The 18,359-nt window shown below is 49.1% G+C and overlaps 1 protein-coding gene across 1 annotated transcript in view; it reads left to right on the forward strand.

The window, feature by feature from the left end:
* ATP2C2 (ATPase secretory pathway Ca2+ transporting 2) overlaps nucleotides 1–18,359 on the forward strand; it is an 87,543-nt gene that overhangs the window by 33,516 nt on the left and 35,668 nt on the right. The window contains exons 2-6 of the mRNA XM_024125053.3: nucleotides 5,326–5,436; nucleotides 6,619–6,735; nucleotides 13,769–13,858; nucleotides 15,233–15,268; nucleotides 15,373–15,434. Of these exons, the coding sequence (XP_023980821.1) occupies nucleotides 5,326–5,436; nucleotides 6,619–6,735; nucleotides 13,769–13,858; nucleotides 15,233–15,268; nucleotides 15,373–15,434 (416 nt within the window). The remainder of the gene's footprint in view (nucleotides 1–5,325; nucleotides 5,437–6,618; nucleotides 6,736–13,768; nucleotides 13,859–15,232; nucleotides 15,269–15,372; nucleotides 15,435–18,359) is intronic.

Here is an 18,359-nt window from a genome sequence, read left to right on the forward strand (position 1 = left end):
GTTGTGGTCAGAAAAGATGCTTGATATGATTTCAATTTTCTTAAATTTACTGAGGCTTGATATGTGACCCAAGATGTGACCTATCCTGGAGACTGTTCCGTGTGTCGATTTCCTCTTTTATAGCTGTTAGCAGTTGCCTTATGTATTGAGGTGAAGCTTGTCGTATGTTGGGTGCATATATATTTATAATTGTTATACCTTCTTCCTGGATTGATCCCTTGATCATTATGTAGTATCCTTCCTTGTCTCTTGTAACATTCTTTAATTTAAAGTCTATTTTATCTGATAGGAGTATTGCTACTCCAGCTTTCTTTTGATTTCCATTTACATGGAATATCTTTTTCCATCCCCTCACTTTCAGTCTGTATGTGTCCCTAGGTCTGAAGTGGGTCTGTTGTAGACAGCATATAGATGGGTCTTGTTTTTGTATCCATGCAGCAAGCCTGTGTCTTTTGGTGGGAGCATTTAATCCATTCATGTCTAAGGTAATTATCGATATGTATGTTCCTATGACCATTTTCTTAATTGTTTTGGGTTTGTTTTTGTAGGTCCTTTTCTTGTCTTGTGTTTCCTGCCTAGAGAAGTTCCTTTAGCATTTGTTGTAGAGCTGGTTTTCTGGTGCTGAATTCTCTCAGCTTTCGCTTGTCTGTAAGGCTTTTGATTTCTCCATCAAATCTGAATGAGATACTTGCTGGATAGACGAATCTTGGTTGTAGGTTCTTCCCTTTCATCACTTTAAGTATATCATGCCACTCCCTTCTGGCTTGTAGAGTTTCTGCTGAGAAATCAGCTTTTAACCTTATGGGAGTTCTTTTGTATGTTATTTGTCGTTTTTCCCTTGCTGCTTTCAGTAATTTTTCTTTGTCTTTAATTTTTGCCAGTTTGATTACTATGTGTCTCGGCGTGTTTCTCCTTGGGTTTATCCTGTATGGGACTCTCTGCGCTTCCTGGACTTCGGTGGCTATTTCCTTTCCCATGTTAGGGAAGTTTTCGACTATAATCTCTTCAAATGTTTTCTCTGGTCCTTTCTCTCTGTCTTCTCCTTCTGGGACCCCTATAATGCGAACGTTGTTGCATTTAATGTTGTCCTAGAGGTTTCTTAGGCTGTCTTCATTTCTTTTCATTCTTTTTTCTTTATTCTGTTCTGCAGCAGTGAATTCCACCATTCTGTCTCCCAGGTCACTTATCCGTTCTTCTGCCTCAGGTATTCTGCTATTCATTCCTTCTAGTGTATTATTCTGAATTCTTTTTCTGGAAGGTTGCCTATCTCCACTTCATTTAGTTGTTTTTCTGGGGTTTTATCTTGTTCCTTCATCTGGTACATAGCCCTCTGCCTTTTCATCTTGTCTATCTTTCTGTGAATGTGGTTTTTGTTCCACAGGCTGCAGGATTGTAGTTCTTCTTGCTTCTGCTGTCTGCCCTCCGGCAAATGAGGCTATCTAAGAGGCTTGTGTAAGTTTCCTGATCTCTTTTTTTTTTTTAAATAGAAATATAGAGAAATTATTTGAGCCTAGCATCAAATGCAAATCAAAGGAGATTTTTAAAAAATAGAATTCACAATTTTCCTGCCTGTACTTTCAGTGTTGATTAAAAACACACAGATTCGGCACTTCCCTGGTGGCACAGTGGTTAAGAATGTGCCTGCCACTGCAGGGGACATGGATTCAAGCCCTGGTCCGGGAAGATCCCACACGCCACAGAGCAAGCCCGTGCACCACAACTACAGAGCCTGCGCTCTAGAGCCTGTGAGCCACACGTACTGAGCCCCTGCACACCACAACTACTGAAGCCCATGCTCTGCAACAAGGGAAGCCAGCTCAATGAGAAGCCCAAATGAAGAGTAGCCCCTGTTCTCTGCAACTAGACAAAGCCCGCACACAGCAAGGAAGACCCAACCGAGCCAAAAATAAAATAAATTAAAAAAAAAAAATAAAAGCACACAGATTCAAAAAAATGAATAAAAATTTTTAAATAAAATAAAACCACACAGATTTAAGTATTTATGTATCTTCTAGAGCCACTTGTAGAAGCCTCAGCCTCTGAGAGAACATCAGGGAATATCATCCCCAACAAGACAAAGTCACAGAGAGAAGCTACTCCAGTGCTGGGGTCACCACACCTCCTGGTTCTTTAGGCTGCTGGTCGTTTGTGAAATATTTACTGAATGCACCTGTCACGTGCAAGGCACAATTACAGAGTTGCGGGTTTTTTTGTTTTGTTTTGTTTTGTGCGGTACGCGGGCCTCTCACTGTTGCGGCCTCTCCCGTTGCGGAGCACAGGCTCCGGACGCGCAGGCCCAGCGGCCACGGCTCATGGGCCCAGCCGCTCCGCGGCACGTGGGATCTTCCCAGACCGGGGCACGAACCCGTGTCCCCTGCATCGGCAGGCGGACCCTCAAGCACCGCGCCACCAGGGAAGCCCTACAGAGTTGGGTTTTCTGAAATCTTCAGAACTACCTGGGATGGATTATCATCCCTGGTTACAGGGCTGCTCAGTGACAGAGGAGGATTTGAACCCAGGTCTGCGTGATTCCAGCCTCCGTGCCTCTTCTGCATCACTATGTGTCTTCCTGCTCTTGAGTTGCCTAAACTTGGCTCGGCCACCCAAGTGATGTCACCATCATTGTCATTCCCACCAGGTGTCGGAGGCCTGGTCCCTGAGACAGGTACCAGGCCAGCATTTACTCGGAGTTCATGGTGAGTCTGGACTGTGTCAAGCCCTGTACAGGCACACACTTGCTCGATTCCAAAAAAGCAGGACGAGGTAGCTAGCCATCATCACCCCCATTGTGCAGATGAGGAAATGATGATCAGAGAGGTCAACACTTGCCCGAGGTGACATGCTGGCACACGGAGCTGGACTGTCTCCTGGGCAGTGCTGGCGATGAGGGTAAACTGAGGCTAGTGGCCGAGAGTGCCCATCCAGTCGTCCACACCGTGGCGCTCAGTGCACGTGCACCTGGATTGGTGTCCTGGGCTCTGCCTGACATATGCTCGCGTGGCAGCCGCTGGGTACCAGGCGCCGGCCCCGCCTTCTGGAGGGGCTGTGTCATGAGTAGATGGAGGCATCTGAGTGATAAGCACTTGCTGGTCATTATGCAAATGAAAGTCGTGTAAGTGCCATCACGGAGACATCCAGGGTGCCGAGAGGGTAGAGCAGGGTAACTCGTCTGGTCTGGGAAGACATCAGGACAGGACCACCACCTATTTCTTTCTTTAAAAAAATTTTTTTAATTTAATATTTATAATTTATTATTCATTAAATATTATTTATTATTTTAAAATATTTATTCATTTATTTGGCTGCGCTGGGTCTTACTTGCGGCACACAGGATCTTCGTTGCCGTGTGCGAGATCTTCCTTGCCGTGTGCGGCATCTTTTAGTTGCAGTATGCGTGCTCTTAGTTGCAGCACGCGGGATCTGGTTCCCTGACCAGGGATCGAACCCGGACCCTCTGCACTGGGAGCGTGGAGTCTTAACCACTGGACTGCCAGGGAAGTCCCCCATCACCTATTTCTAAAGCAGGCCTTCTCGCCCTCAGCTGTATGGACATTTCTTTTCCAGGTCATTCCTTATAGGATGCTTGGCGGCACATGTGGCCTCTACCCGCTAAATGCCAGTAGCACCCCCGACCCCCATTATGACAACCAAACATGTCTCCAGACACTGGCAAAGTCCCCCAGGAGGCAAAACTGCCCTTGGTTGAGAACCCTGGATTTAAAGTTTGGTTTGGCAGTCGGGAAAATGTGCCATCTTCTGCAGGGGCACCGGAGCAGTCCACTCCTGGGGGACACAGGACTCCTCCAGTGGGCAGTGGATTTTTAGCTAGTATGCTGCTGTCCCACCCAAGACCAGGAGAGCGTGGAGGGTGGATGTGAGGTGGGGTCCACTGCAGCCATATTGGAGACAGTTGGGTACTGCCCTGTAACTGGAGTCTATCCAAATGTTTCCAGCATGGTGTGTGTGTGTGTGAGAGAGAGAGACAGACAGACAGACAGAAAGAGACAGAGAGACAGAGAGCAGAAGGTAGAGGAGGGGGCTAGATTTTTACCTTCAGGTTTGCTTGAGATGCTGCATAAAAAGTGAATTGGGTGTGGTCATGCCGGACAGAAATGGTCAGCTGGAGAACAGCCAGGCAGGCAGGTCCTGTAACCCCAGGACTGTGTCCATCTGCAGTGTGAGCAAGGATTGAGCGCTTGATTTGGTACGGCCGAACCAGGTCTTGAGAGCAGAGAAAACATCCTGTCTCGGCTGTGATATGCATTCCTCTGGGAAGTGGATCTTGCACAGTGAAAAAAGTAAGCTTGACTTAAGAAGATAGAGTCTGTCGAGTGATCTGTGTAATAATCGTTGGTTGCTTCCTGGTCACTGGCACAGTGAGAAGCACCCCCAGGAAGTGGGTGTGGTTAGCAGTGCATTTTTAAGCAAACAAGGCATTTGGGAGATGGGGGCGGGGGGTGGGGGATGGCAAGAAGTAAAAGAGGAATTTACCATCTCTGTTCCAGCTGAAGGAAGAGGTTAGCCAATGCCTCTCCCCTTCCTCCTTCCCAGTGCCAGACTACCTAGTGGAAAAGGAAAAGATGATTATCATGTTCTAGGTGTCAGAATACCAGGAATAATTTTGCAAAAATACTCGGCGTTTTCCTAATTTATGAGGTCTCCTCTGTGTTACTGTGTCCTCCCACACCCTTCAGGCGTTTCATGTGGCTTCTTCCCAGACCTGCTAGACACCCATACCTTGGCCGGGTTCCCCCCTCTTCTTAGGTTATTGCAGACATCTCCTAGAACAGGCTGTGATATCGCCAGCCACCATCAGGGGGCACTCTCTGTAGTATGGGGCAAACTTAACTGAGAATCCCAGACGTTCAAGGTCCAGGGTTCTAAGCCTGTGAATTGTTGCCTTGTTCTGTCAGCTTTGTGAGTTCCGGTGCTTGCATCTATAATAGCCAACAACTGGAAACAACCCATCAGCAGTAGAACAGATAAATAAATTGTGCTATAGTCATTTGGTGGAATATTATGCAGCCATGAAAATTAGCGAACCATCACTACACACATCATGCGTGAGTCTCACTAATAACCTTGAGTCAAAAGCATATATATTGCATGTTACCATTTACACAAAGTTCAAACCCCAGCAAAACAAATCTCCTGGGGGCTGGTGATGTCTGTTTCTTGATTTGGACGCTGGTTATATGGGCCAGTTTTTGAAAATTCGAGCTGTACAGTTAAGATCTGCACACTTCCTCTTTGTATATTATACTTTAAAAAGACATATCAGTACAAAATCAATGTGCCTAATAGCAATCCTGCTTTTCTTCACAGATTGATGGACAAAATGAGTTGAAAGCCATCGAGAAAGAGAAGACCGTGGTCTCTCTGCCACCCAAGGAAGCAAGCAGATGCCACAGGGAGGATCTGGCCAAAGCATTTTACGTAAGAATTGAATTTGTATCTGATGCCAGGTGTGGTGGGGTTTTTAGATGAAGAAGAAAGCAATACAACGTCCTGAATGTGGCTTTAGAATTCTGTGCTATAGTACATTTTTATCGTCACTGTTAGAAAATACTATCGCTGTTGAACCATTCTGATTTCCCACCAGGAATGGCATCCACATTCATGGCAGTGGCGCTAATCCTCAAGGCCCTGCCTAGCAGCCAGGATCCTCCCAGATCTCTGTGTACCTGTTGATGGGAGACAGAGGATGTCTCAGGGGACCCACACAGTTCCACAGCAGCGCAGCCAGAGTTGAGTCCAGGTGTTTTGACATCAAAGCTCATCTTCACCGTCTGCTGTGCGCACCGTTCATCTTTCCTAATCCATGGTGTTTCCAGTGACTGAAAACAAATCTCACCAGTTTATCCAGCGAATTTGAATTCCTGGCCAGTACAGGACAAAACCCAACCCAAAAAACCACTTCCATTCCATGAGGCTCCCCTCTGAGGCTGAAGGACTTTTTGCTTGCTTTATGTTTTTAATTATCTTTACTTAGATAACTGAGCAAACATGGTGTGTGTGTGTGTGTGTGTGTGTGTGTGTGTGTGTGTGTCCGTGTCCTCACCACATTTTGCTTATCCATTCATGCATCAGTGGACACTGGGTTGCTTCCACCTCTGGCTATTGTATGTTATGCTGCTATGAACATGGGTGGACAAATATCTCTTTGAGATGGGCTTCCAGTTCTCTTGGTATATACACCCAGAAGTGGAATTGCTGGATTATATGGTGGTTCTCTTTTTAATTTTTTGAGGTACTTCCATAACGTTTCCTATGGCAGCTGCACCATTTTACATTCCCAGGCCCGCCCATTTTTCTAAAGATGAAACATAAGTGTTCCTGCATCTCCAGGTGTCCATACTACAGTTGCACTCCTTGAAATGCAGGCCCAAGGCTGTCTTTTCTGCAGTATCTGGAGGGCAGAGTGCGGTCTAACTGGAAAAGAATTGGACTGTGGGTTTCCTCCTCCCTGCCCCTCTTTGCTCGATGTCTTTGAACTGGTCCCCTCTGCTCTGTGGACAGCCCATTTTCCTTGATCGTCATGGAAGTGGCTGGCTTCCAGAGTGGGAATCCTGTGACTTGGGCTCCTTAATCCTTACCTGCCCATCCTTCTCCCTCCAGGTGGATTTACAGAACGGGCTGTCAGAGTTCTCGGTGACACAGCGCAGGCTGGTCCATGGCTGGAATGAGTTTGTCGCTGACAACACAGAACCCGTGTGGAAGAAATATCTCGATCAGGTAGGACTGTAGGTGTCATTCCGTGAATGAACTAGTGTAAGCCTGGGGGGTAGGGGTGGGGGACGGCCATTCATGGTTTCAGTATGGATCGAGGGTGTCCGTGGACAAGTCCCAGGGTGTGGAACAACCGTCCTGCAAAGTTAAACACGGCTCTCCCCATTCAGGCCGCTCTTGGCCGGCAGGCGGGATCACTAACTACCCCAGCAGCCGTGGCCGTGAATAGTAGTTGTTTCAGTCATGGAGGGTTTACCGTGTGCCAGGCACATGCTAACTGAGTAAGTTAGGAAGCATCAACTTACTTAATCTTCCTCCTAATCCCCACTTCGAGATGAGGAGGGTGAAGTACAGAGAAGTTGAAATATTTCCCAAGGCTGTGTAGGGTTGCCAGATTTAGCCAGTAAAGTTACAGGATGCCCTGTTACATTTGAATTTCACATACATGAAAAAACTGTTCTTTTTTTGTCTATGTCTCAAATGTTGCATGAGACCTACTTATACTTACAATAAAATTTTAAAGAAGTCCCTTGTTTATGTGAAATTCACATTTAACTGTGTGACCTGTAGTTTATCTGGCACCCAGGGCCCAGAGTCGTGCAGTAGTTAGTGGCACTGCTGGGAAGTGAAGCCAGGCATCTGGTTCCAGAGCCCCGGCCCGCTTAGCCTCTGCCATTGGTGCTGAATGCATGGTGCCTGAGTCAAATGCCTGGAAGCCATTGGGAAGGGGGGGTGGGAATGGAAATAGACACGACTGCAAATTCCCGTCTAGAAATCAACCCCCCACCCCCCAGTACCAGCTCTGAAAGCTCCAGTTAACAGGCAGAACTTCCCGTGAAGCCATGGGAACGTGAAGCCATGCAGATTGCCTCAGTTTCCCCTCTGGCCTTTTGCACCCTCTCCCAGCCCTGACACCTCCCTCTCAGCCTAACTCAGGGCTGCCCGGCTTCAGCTGCCTTCCCCTGGCTCACATTTAGGGCTTTCTCGATTGGTCAGTTCGGGGACCAATCACAGCCCTCCTTGCAGCATCCTCACCCTCCATTCTCCTCCAGTCCCCACCCTGCTCATTGGTCAGTTCTCAGTGCCCTAGGGATGTCATTCATTGACGCATTTTGGCACCAAAATAGGCTTCTAGGTATGCAGGTGGTTCTGGCCAACCCAGAAACTTCCTGGAATCCCAGTGTTGGGAAGAGGCAGCAGAGGCTCCTGGAAGGTGACGTTCAGGGAAGGGGGCAGACACGCAGGCCGTGAGGGACATTCTCCCTTCTGGAGTGGGGCCTTGGTCAGTTCTGCCCTGGTTGCCCCTTCCACTAGGACCTGCTCAGCTGGCCTCTGCTTCACACCAAGGGCTCTCCTCCAGCCAGGACCTTTCCAGGAATGAAATCTCTTCAGTTTCTTAGAGCAGGAAACGTGCTTATTCTTCTTAACCTCATCAGTTCAGGAATCCATCTCGGGGAATCCTTGCGGGATTGGAAGGCAGCCCCCGATGGCCATGTTTTCCTGCCCTTGATGGGCGCAGGAAGCCCATGTGCTCTCACTTAGTAATTCTTTATGTTCATTGAGCATCTGCTATGTGCCAGATGCTGTGATTCTCCTATCTGTCACCTGCAGTGACAGGGAACTCACCACTTCACGAGGCAGCCCTGCTTCTCTGTCTCAGGAGACTCACCATTTGGAATTCTGCCTTAGCGTGACCCAAGATCCCTGCCCTGGGGCCATGAAGCAAAGGTCGATTAGGTCAGCCGGGTTCAGATCCCGCTTCAGCCTTGTGACAGTTGATCCTCCTTGAGCCTCAATTGTCCCCATCTAGAAAATAGGCCTAATAAGTACCTCCTGTTCTGAGTTTTACAAAAGAAGAAGCTTAGCCCGTATTAAGTGCCTAATAAAGCTTGCCCCAAGTCCCAGTGTCTGCCAGTTAGCCCTGGTTTGATTTGAGCGTAGCTGTTAAGAGCACAGGTTTTGGAGTTGCCTGATCTAATTAAATCCTTGGCAATTCATCTTCTTTCAGAGCCTCAGGTTGGTCATTTATCAAGCAGGACTACTTAACAGTACCTGTGTCCTGGGGTTGGGAGGAGCCTACGAAATGATGCAGGTAAAGCACTGAGCACAGGACGTGGCATGGAGGAGGTGCTCAGGAAATGCTGGTTGTTTCGGTTGTTACTGTTTATTGTAATGGACGTCTCCGGTGTGCCACCATTTCACCGCGCAGTAAGGTTTCAACAGACTGCTTTCTGCCTGTCCCCCTTTACTTGTGGGCTTAGAAGGGGCCCCAAGAGCCAGAAGAGTCTGATTATCTGTGGCCAGGGCAGCACTAGTGGCACGTGGTGAGATCTTCCCATTGGGTCTGACACTTGTGTGCTGTGTCTCACGGTGACTCACCTGTTTTGGGTGGGAGAGGGCAGGTGCTTGGGATGGTCTCCAGGAGGGGAGGGAGGGAGGGAGGCTGGTGGTATCAGTGTCGGCCTGGAGGGTTGCTCAGGTCCAGCCTCAGGGGGAGGGGGTGAGATTATGGGCTTGGAATTAGAGTTCAGGGTGAGGCCAGCACCTGGTCCCAGCTCTCAGAGCGTCCTGGCCAGGACTGTGGACCCATGAGCTAGCCGTGAGCCCACAGCTGGAGGGCTCCCTTGTGCAGAAACAGGCCCCCTGCTCTCTGAGTCTCCACTGGGTACAGCCTGCAGGGAGGGAGGGAGCTGCCAGCCCGGGCCGGGAGAGGTGAGGGCAGAGATCCAGGCAGTGTCGCAGAAGCAACCTGGCCAGGAGGACACGCAGCTGGGGCAGTACAGACCCAGTGCTGATACCCGCTCTGCTGGGTGACCGGGGGCAGGAGTTCCAACCCCACCAAGCCTCCGATGCCCCCAGCTAACAATGGGCGTTGGCCGTTCATTCATTCATTCTAGATAAACGCCTTTCGTGCTCCTGGCCTGCTCCAGGCACTGTGCGTAGAGCAGTGGCCTAAACCAAGTTTCTGGTTTCAGGGAAACAGACACTCCATGCTGTGCGTGATACAGCAGCCAGTGGGCGTGGCCTGAGGAGATGAGTCAGGACAGGAGTGAGGGGAACTGGGTGGTCAGCAGAGGCCTCTGACTGGTGTCTGGAGGGGGCGATGTCTGAGCAGAGACCCAGTGAAGTGAGGAGAGGAGCCGTGGTAGGGTCTGGATGAAGGATGCTGCAGGAGGGGGACGTGCAAAGGCCCTGAGGAGAGGCCTGGTACATGTGGGGTAACCCGGCCTCAGAAGGTGGCCTGGAGAATGCAGGTGCATGACGGGTGTTCAGGGCGTGTTGGTGCGCCCTCCCCGCTCACTTCTGTCCAACCGGGTGGGAAGTCTGTGATGGGCTCGGGGCTGAAATGAAATCTTATTCTGAACTCCACTGAACTGAGGCGTTCTCCTTCCCTGTGCAAGGCTGAATAGCGTCCCCTCAAAATTCACATCCACCTGGAACCTCAGAATGTGGCCTTATTTGGAGATAAGGTCTTTGCAGATGTGATTAGTGAGGATGAGGTCTTACTGGGTAAGGGTGGGTAGGGATGAGGTCTTACTGGGTAAGGGTGGGCCCCTACCCAGTGACTGTTGTCCTTAGAAGAGACTCAGACACACACAGAGGAGAGAAGGCCCTGTGACAGCAGAGGTGGAGGGATGTGTCTACAAGCCGAGGACTGCCCGCGATAGCAGGAGCTGGAAGAGTCAGGAAATGGTCCCCCCAGGACGCCCTCGGGCCTCCAGAGAGAGCTCGGCCCTGCCCACACCTTGATTCTGGACTTCGGCCTCCAGAACTGTGACACAATAAGTCTTTTGTTTTAAGCCCCCCAAGTTGTCATTTATCACCGCATCCCCGGGACACTAATGTACTCTTAGCTGGCTTGCCCTTTTATCTGGCCCTTCATCCTCCCTGGACTTCCAAGGAAAGGGTGTGTCCCTCTCCAGGGTGGTGGTGTCTGGCCATGGCTGTGAGCTCTGCTGGGCAGCTCGGAGTCTAGTGCAAGGACTCTCAGCAGCCACTTCCCTCTGCAAACCGCCCCCAGTCCCCTCACCCCATCTCCAGTGCTTCCAGGTGCTCTCAGGACCAAAACTGGAACTTCTCTGACCAAAGCCTTTTATTAGGGAAAATTTCAAAAATATACATTAGGAGGGAGAATAAGATAATAAACCCCATGTATCCACCATCTAGCTTTACTAATTGTCAACCCGTTTTGCCGCATTTTTTTATCCCCCTTTTTTCGCTGCAGCATTTTAAAGCAAATTCTAGATACTGAATCATTTTACCATCTGTACTTTGGTGTGTATCTCTGCCCTGGAGGACATTGTTCTTTCCCTCCCTCCCTCCCTCCCTCCCTCCCTCTCTCTCTCTCTTATTTATTTATTTATTTTTGGCCTCCCTGCGCAGCATGCAGGATCCTAGCTCCCCCACCAGGGATCGAACCCATGCCCCCTGCAGTGGAAGCGCAGAGTCCCAACCATTGGACCGCCAGGGAAGACTGTCTTTTTTTGTTGTTTTCTTTTATACCATAACAACACTACTGTTATCCCACTGAGACCATGAGCACTTCACTCACATCATCCAGTGCCTGGTCCAGAGCTGGTTTTCCCCACATGCCTCAAAGGCACCTCTTCACAGATGATTTGTTAGATTGGGGTCTAAACAAAGCCCACCCTTTGCTTTTCAATGGCGTGCCCTTTACATCTAATCCCTTTTCCTAATCTGTGGACTCAGGCCCATGGAATGGCTTATGAGATCCGTAAAATGGATGGATAGTTTATTTACATGTTGGAGACATCACCCTTGGGAAGAAGCCTGTAGCTAACTGAATAAGGTCCATCGCAGAAACTTTGATGCAGGTTTCAAGTGTTTGTGGGAAGCTCTTTCGCGGGTCTCCCGGGGATGACTCCCACCAGTGTGTCTCAGACGGGGGCCCCCAGGCAAGCTGGCTTTGAGGTGTGCTTCTCTCTGAAGGTGTGATGACCCCCCCCACTACCCCAGCCCAGCCCAGCCCTGGCGAGGATCCATGGGAAAGCTTCCCTGAGGGCCAGCTATTGGATCAAGAGCCCTGATAAGAGGGACCTTTTTCTGGAGCTCAGGCAGCCACGATTCCTCCCTTTGAGTAGTGTTTCTCCAGTGCCTTTTGTAATCAGTCTTGGTCCTTCTGGCTCCCCTGTACTGAGCACCTACTGTATGCCACCCACTGGGCAGGTCACTCTACCCTCCTTATGCCCTTTTCCTCCCATCAGCCGAGAGAGAGAGAGGCGGGAGAAGTCAGAGGCTTGCTCGAGGTCTGTCAGTGAGGTCACGGTGGAGACAGAGCTGGGATTCTAGCAGATTCCTGAGCTCTTGCCTGCCTCCCCATGTGCTCAGACCCCCTTCTGGGTCCTGGAAGGATTGGGGACCCCAGGATGGGTATGGCCTGTGTGCTTAGGAAGATTACATTCTAGCAGAGAATGGAGACAAATAATTTGACACAGTCACAGAAAAATTGCAGCTAAGAAGGTGAAATACATTCGAGTTGCTCAGTCTTGAGGATTCACAATAGATGTGGTGGCTAACACCGGATGGCCCGTGAGCTGACCGCAAATTGCCCTGTCCCTCATTCAGAGGAGTTAAAGCACAGCAGTTCTGGGGTGAGAGGCATTAAATCCCTTCATGTACCACACTGGCATGATGCTGATGTGCTTCTTTCCATCAGCAGTACGAATCACACATCTGATCACATTTCCCTTTTTGCCTTTGCTGCTGGGAAGCTCACAGCCAAAGGTACAGCCCCAATTTAAACAACCATGATTTGCTTATTGATATTTTGACTCCCACCCTGATCCTGATCTTTGGTCTACTCTTTCCAATCCTGTTTTTATATGTTTGTGTTTATGCTTCCTTTCACTTGTCTGTAACAATTGAAATGTATGTGTGAAATGAGACAGATACAGTAGTCTCCCCTTACCTGTGGAGGGTACATGCCAAGACCCCAAAGGATGCCTGAAACAGTTGATAGTACCAAACCCTATATATACTATGTTTTTTCCTGTACATACATATCTATGATACAGTTTAATTAATAAATTAGGCACAGTAAGAGATTAACAGCAGTAATAACAAAATAGAACCATTATAACAATATACTGTAATCAAAGCCATGTGAATTAATCTCTCTCTCTCTCTCAAAACGTCTCATTGTACTGTACTCACCTTTCTTTTTCTTGTGATGATGTGAGACAGTACAATGCCTACATGAAGTGATGGAGTGACGCAGGGATTGTGACATAGAAGGAGGCTTATCTGCTTCATGTCATCCTGGATCATTGAGCCACGAGGGTGTCGGTGGTTGGATGCCAGGAGCAGAGGATGCGTTTGGTTGGGAATCCCAGGCAGGATGGAATGGGATAGCACAGACTTCATTATGCTACGCAGAATGGCACAGAATTTTAAACTTATGAATTATTTATTTCTGGAATTTTCCATTTAATATCTTTGGACCACAGTTGACCGCAGGTCACTGAGACTGTGGAAAGCAAAACCACCGATAAGAGAAGACCACTGTACATAAAATAATAAAGTAAAAATCCTTTGGGAAGTTTCTGGAACACCTTTTCTCAGGAGGGACATCACTGGAGCTCTCAGAGGCAGTTACAAGAGTGGGTTGTTGTGATTGGGACGCACAGGATTGCAGGACTGGTGTGGTGAGAGGGGACCCCTTGGCCATGCTGGACCAGGGCTGGCATCCCACGAGAGGGGAAGATTCTGACCTGGAGCATCGTGGAGATGTGGCAAAGCAAGACCAAGAACTCAAAGGCAGGGCCAGGGCTGGCATCTTGACAGGGACAGTGTCAGGATGACCCCAGGAAGCCGATGTCGGTGAAACTGCAGTGGTGGGTCTTCGGGTGGAGAACCGTCGGGTGGCGGTGGTCCTCCTCTCCCAGCCCTCGGATCACCGTAGGGTTGGCCTGGAAGCGGACTGTGAGTGAAGAGCTGACGCTGCTACGCGGGAGAAAGCCCGATCTCTGATCTCTGTGAGCCTAGAAAAGATCCCCCTGGCCCTGTGTTCCTTTTTTAGTTTAAGAACCCCCTGATCGTGCTGCTTCTGGCCTCTGCCTTGGTGAGCGTCCTCACGAAGAAGTACGAGGATGCCGTCAGCATCGCCATGGTGAGTGCACCCCGTGGCGGGCGGTGCCCCGATCCCAGACCGGCTGCCAAGGGGCTTGCTGAGTCTGTGCTTGTCTTTGTTATGCAAGGAAGAAAGAGTTTGGCTGTAGATTTTTTTAGAAAAAGAAAACACAACAGAAAGAAAGGACAGGAAATCCACATCCTTCTCTACCCCCAAGTAGGGCGTCCTGGCTCCTGGGCCGTCGCTCTCTTGGTGGTTACGCTGGTGGCTTCTAGTTCTTTACCGTCGGGAACAATGTTGTAATGAACTCCTCCCCTGTGACCCCTGGGTGGAATTTGCTGGATTCTGGCTGTGCACGCAGTACAGAGAATAACTGCTCGGGGACTTCTCCGGCAGTTCTGTGCCGTCGGGAACAATGTTGTAATGAACTCCTCCCCTGTGACCCCTGGGTGGAATTGCTGGATTCTGGCTGTGCACGCAGTACAGAGAATAACTGCTCCGGGACTTCTCCGGCGGTCCGCTGGTTAAGACTCTGCGCCACCACTGCAGGGGACGTGGGTTCGATCCCTGGTCAGGGAACTAAGATCCCACATGCCGTGTGGTGCGTCCAAAAAAACAAAAACAAAACAAGAATCATTGTTCGTAGTCATTACACAGAGAGAACCGTTGGGCACCTTTAAAAAAAAATGTTTCTTTTAATTTAAAAAAGTAGCCGTTTTAAAGTGAATAATTCAGGGACAGTTACTACATTCACAATGTTGTGCCACCACCACCTCTGTCTAGTTCCAAAATGTTTTCCTCACCCTAAATGAGACCCCGTACCCATTACACAGACGCTCTCCTTCCCCCACCACCCACCAGCCCCTTGAAACCACCATCGCTTTCTGTCCCCACGATTTACCTATTCTGGGTAGCTCCTATAAATGGACTCATACAGTATGTGACCTTTTAAATGGGGCTCTGAACACACTTTGATGACTTTCGTTCCTGCTTCCTTCTATCTGTCAAGTGCCGTCTTTTAAAATACAAAAAACAGACTCCTTCCGTGCAGTGGAATTCGATGCTTCTGTTCGAAAGCCTGAGGCTAGGTCTGCATCTTCTGATGTGGACTGATGTTTATTAGCTGCTGTTGAGATGTAAACGATTATCTCCGTACTAGGTGATCCTGTGTTGTAAGTGTATCTATGCTGAAAAATCTAGAAGGATAACCCCCAGATGTGAGCCCCTAGGTGGCAGAATTGGAGGTGCTTTTCTGGCTCGTCTGTTTTCTAAATTTCTGCACAGTGCTCTTATTTTGCAAGAAGAAAGGAAATAATATTTTGCAAGACGATGCCCTCTCCTTGCCTCCCCTGGGCTCGTTCACCTGCTTGTTGGGCAGCTGGGTGTTAACTTCCCCTCCCGTTTGCCCCCTAGGCCGTGCTGATTGTGGTCACCGTCGCCTTCATCCAGGTGTGTAATGTGTGTCCTGAGGTCCTGGGCGGGGTCACCTGGGCTGATGGGAGCTCTGTGGAGGCCTCCCTCTTAAACACCACGTTTCACGTGCTTCCTGCCAGGAGTACAGGTCGGAGAAATCTCTGGAAGAGCTGACGAAGCTGGTGCCTCCCGAATGTAACTGGTAAGTCAGAGACCCCCCCCCGGGACTTTTTGGTTCATCAGAGGAGCCAGTGGGCTGGTGAGTTTGACAAAAGTTTGGCAATATTTATATCCTTTGTAATGTGATACGGGAGAAGCATGTCTTACTGGGGGTTAGGAAACCTGGTCTCTGCCCTGCCAGCCGACTGCCACATGTCCTTGGGTGTGTCATTCAACGTCTCTGGGCCTCCGCTCTGTCACTGGTGTCTAATCAGGGTGCCCAGCCTGGGGGCCACGGGTGATGGGAATGGCTTTGGGGAGAGGGTGGCCCACAAAACCTGTGATAAAGTGTACAAAAATGTGTGCGTTTTTCCTAGGGAGGCATTCGGAATTTTCACTGGATTCTCAAAGGGGGGCTCGGAAGAGACTGGGAGGCGGGGCTTGAACAAGCTGAGGCATCAGAGCTCTGGCTGAAGGGGGTGGACAACTCAGTAATGAACTCCGGCCATTTGCTCAGCTGCCCGCCAGGCTCTTTCTTGCCCGGACATTCCTGCTTTGCCATTTGATTATCACACAGCCCTCCCCAAAGACATTTTAAAAGGAAAAAAGAAAGACAAAAATGTCTCCCCATTCCCCCTGGGCCTGTCTGTTTAGTGCAGTGCTGTGCCATAAGACTTTCTGGAATGTTCTATCATGTGTGCTGCCTGGGACGGCATCACTAGTCCCATATGACTATTGAGGACTTCACCCGAGGAACTGAAGTCTTCGTTTTATTTAACTTGAATTCAAATAGCCTCACAGGCTAGTGGTTGCAGTCTCGGACAGCTCAGCGTAGAGGATTTGCAGGGGCTGCCGCCATGGGTAAAGGGAGCCGCAGAGGCAGAAGGGAGAAGGTTTGTTTTTGTTTTTTAATTTATTTATTTAATTTATTTATTTTTGGCCGCGTTGGGTCTTCGTTGCTGCACGTGGGCTTTCTCTAGTTGCAGCGAGCAGGGGCTGCTCTTCATTGCGGTGCGCGGGCTTCTCACTGCAGTGGCTTCTTTTGTTGCAGAGCACAGGCTCTAGGCGCGCGGGCCCAGTAGTTGTGACTTGTGGGCTCTAGAGAGCGTTCTCAGTAGTTGTGGCACACAGGCTTAGTTGCTCCGCGGCATGTGGGATCTTGCCAGACCAGGGCTCGAACCCGTGTCCCCTGCATTGGCAGGCAGGTTCTTAACCACTGCGCCACCACGGAAGCCCCGGGAGAATGTTGTAGGCTTGATTTTTTTTGTCCATTTAATTTTTTAGTGTATCAGTAATCCCTATGTTATTTTCCCTGTAAAAATGAAACTCTTTCGGAAAAGGCCCAGTTCTTCTCCCTTACCCCTGCTAGCGTCAGTTGAGGTTGTTTTAAAGTCACCTGTGTTTCCCAAATAGACGTTGTTGCTCAGAAGAAAGTACCTGAAAGTATCTCGTGATCTGAGGCACTTTGGATTTAAACATACAGTAACTCTCTATTACCTGAAGGATAATTTGAGGGAAAGAACCTTAACGTGTATTTGGCAAAATGGAGCATAGGGCTGGGGGATAGAAAGATCTAGTGAGACAGAGTTCCACCTCTCATGGAAACAGCCAGCAAAGAGTGTGTCTGTGCATGTGTGTGTGGGCATGTGTGTGTGTGTGTGTGTGTCTGTGTGTGTGTGTGTGTGTGTGTGTGTGTAAGAGAGAGAGAACAGGCAGAGAATAATGAGTAACAAAATAGAGACCAAAAGAGCACGATGTGAAAGCATGAGAGAGGATGAGTCAATTCTAGAAGGTTCATCGGGGGGCAGTAAAAACGTCTGGGGCCTAATGATTGGATGAACAAGGCTGTCAGAAATCCAGACATGTGATGTGTGACATAATCCTATAATCAGACGGAAGCATCTATGATTTAAATGGCTTGATGAGCTGATCTTAAGTTTAAATATCAAGTCTTGGCCTTTTGGGTGAATAGTATGCATTATTGATGTCCCTGGAAGTCACTTCTGAAAGATATTTTTATTTTCAAGAGCAGCGGAGGCAGACAGGCTGGTAGAGTTGAAAGAGCACTGAAGGGACACAGCCTCACTCCCCAAGTCCCTGAGACCCATGTCACAAATCGGGAAGAGCATCTGCCCTGCAGACCCTTCCTGCATTACCTCCATCCTTTATGCATTCACTAAATACTTACTAAGCACCTACTGTGTGCAGGGAGATATTGTCCCAGGCGAAGCAATGGGAAGGCCCTGGCCTTCGGGGCGCTCACATTTCTAACAGGAGGCAGATGATGAAGTCAAGGAGGAGATGATTTTGGAATGTGGCAGGTGCATTAAAGCCGAAAAGACCCCCTGAAACCCAAAGCCACACAAAAATTAAAAGAAAGAGAACCTCACAGAGATGTGGTAGTGACCAGGGGAGGTGTGGGAACGACCTTAAATAGCTGGCTGGCAGGCCACCCTGATCTGACATTTAAGGAGGAGCTGACCATTAGGTTGAGGTCTCAGAAACAGCTGAAGCCAGCCATGGGAAGAGCTGAGGGAAGAGCAGATGTATATCTGATAGGTGCTCTTGGATACAAAACCCAGGAAATTCAGCTGTGCAAACCACAAGGAAATTGTGTTGACTTATGGTAAGGGATCTGAGGTGGGGGGGATAGTGGGGTTAGTTAATTCAAGATGGCACCAAGTACCTGGTGCCTTTTATTTCTTTACTCTGCCATCCTCAGCTTGTTAACTTTGTTCTTGGGCCAGCTTCCCTCATGATCCCAAAATGGCTGCCACAGCTCCAGGCATCACAGCCAGGTATAAAAAGGTCCAACAGAAGAAGAGGCCATCTGTGTGTGTGTGTGTGTGTGTGTGTGTGTGTACAGAGCGAAAAAAACTTTCTCTCAAGCCCCCAGCAAATATCCACTCCTGTCTCTTAGGCCAGTGTTGTAGATCATGCCTGTCCCTATGCCGGTCATGGCAGGCGC

The sequence above is a fragment of the Physeter macrocephalus genome, chromosome 17, assembly GCF_002837175.3.
Source record: "Physeter macrocephalus isolate SW-GA chromosome 17, ASM283717v5, whole genome shotgun sequence".
Lineage (NCBI taxonomy): Eukaryota > Metazoa > Chordata > Mammalia > Artiodactyla > Physeteridae > Physeter > Physeter macrocephalus.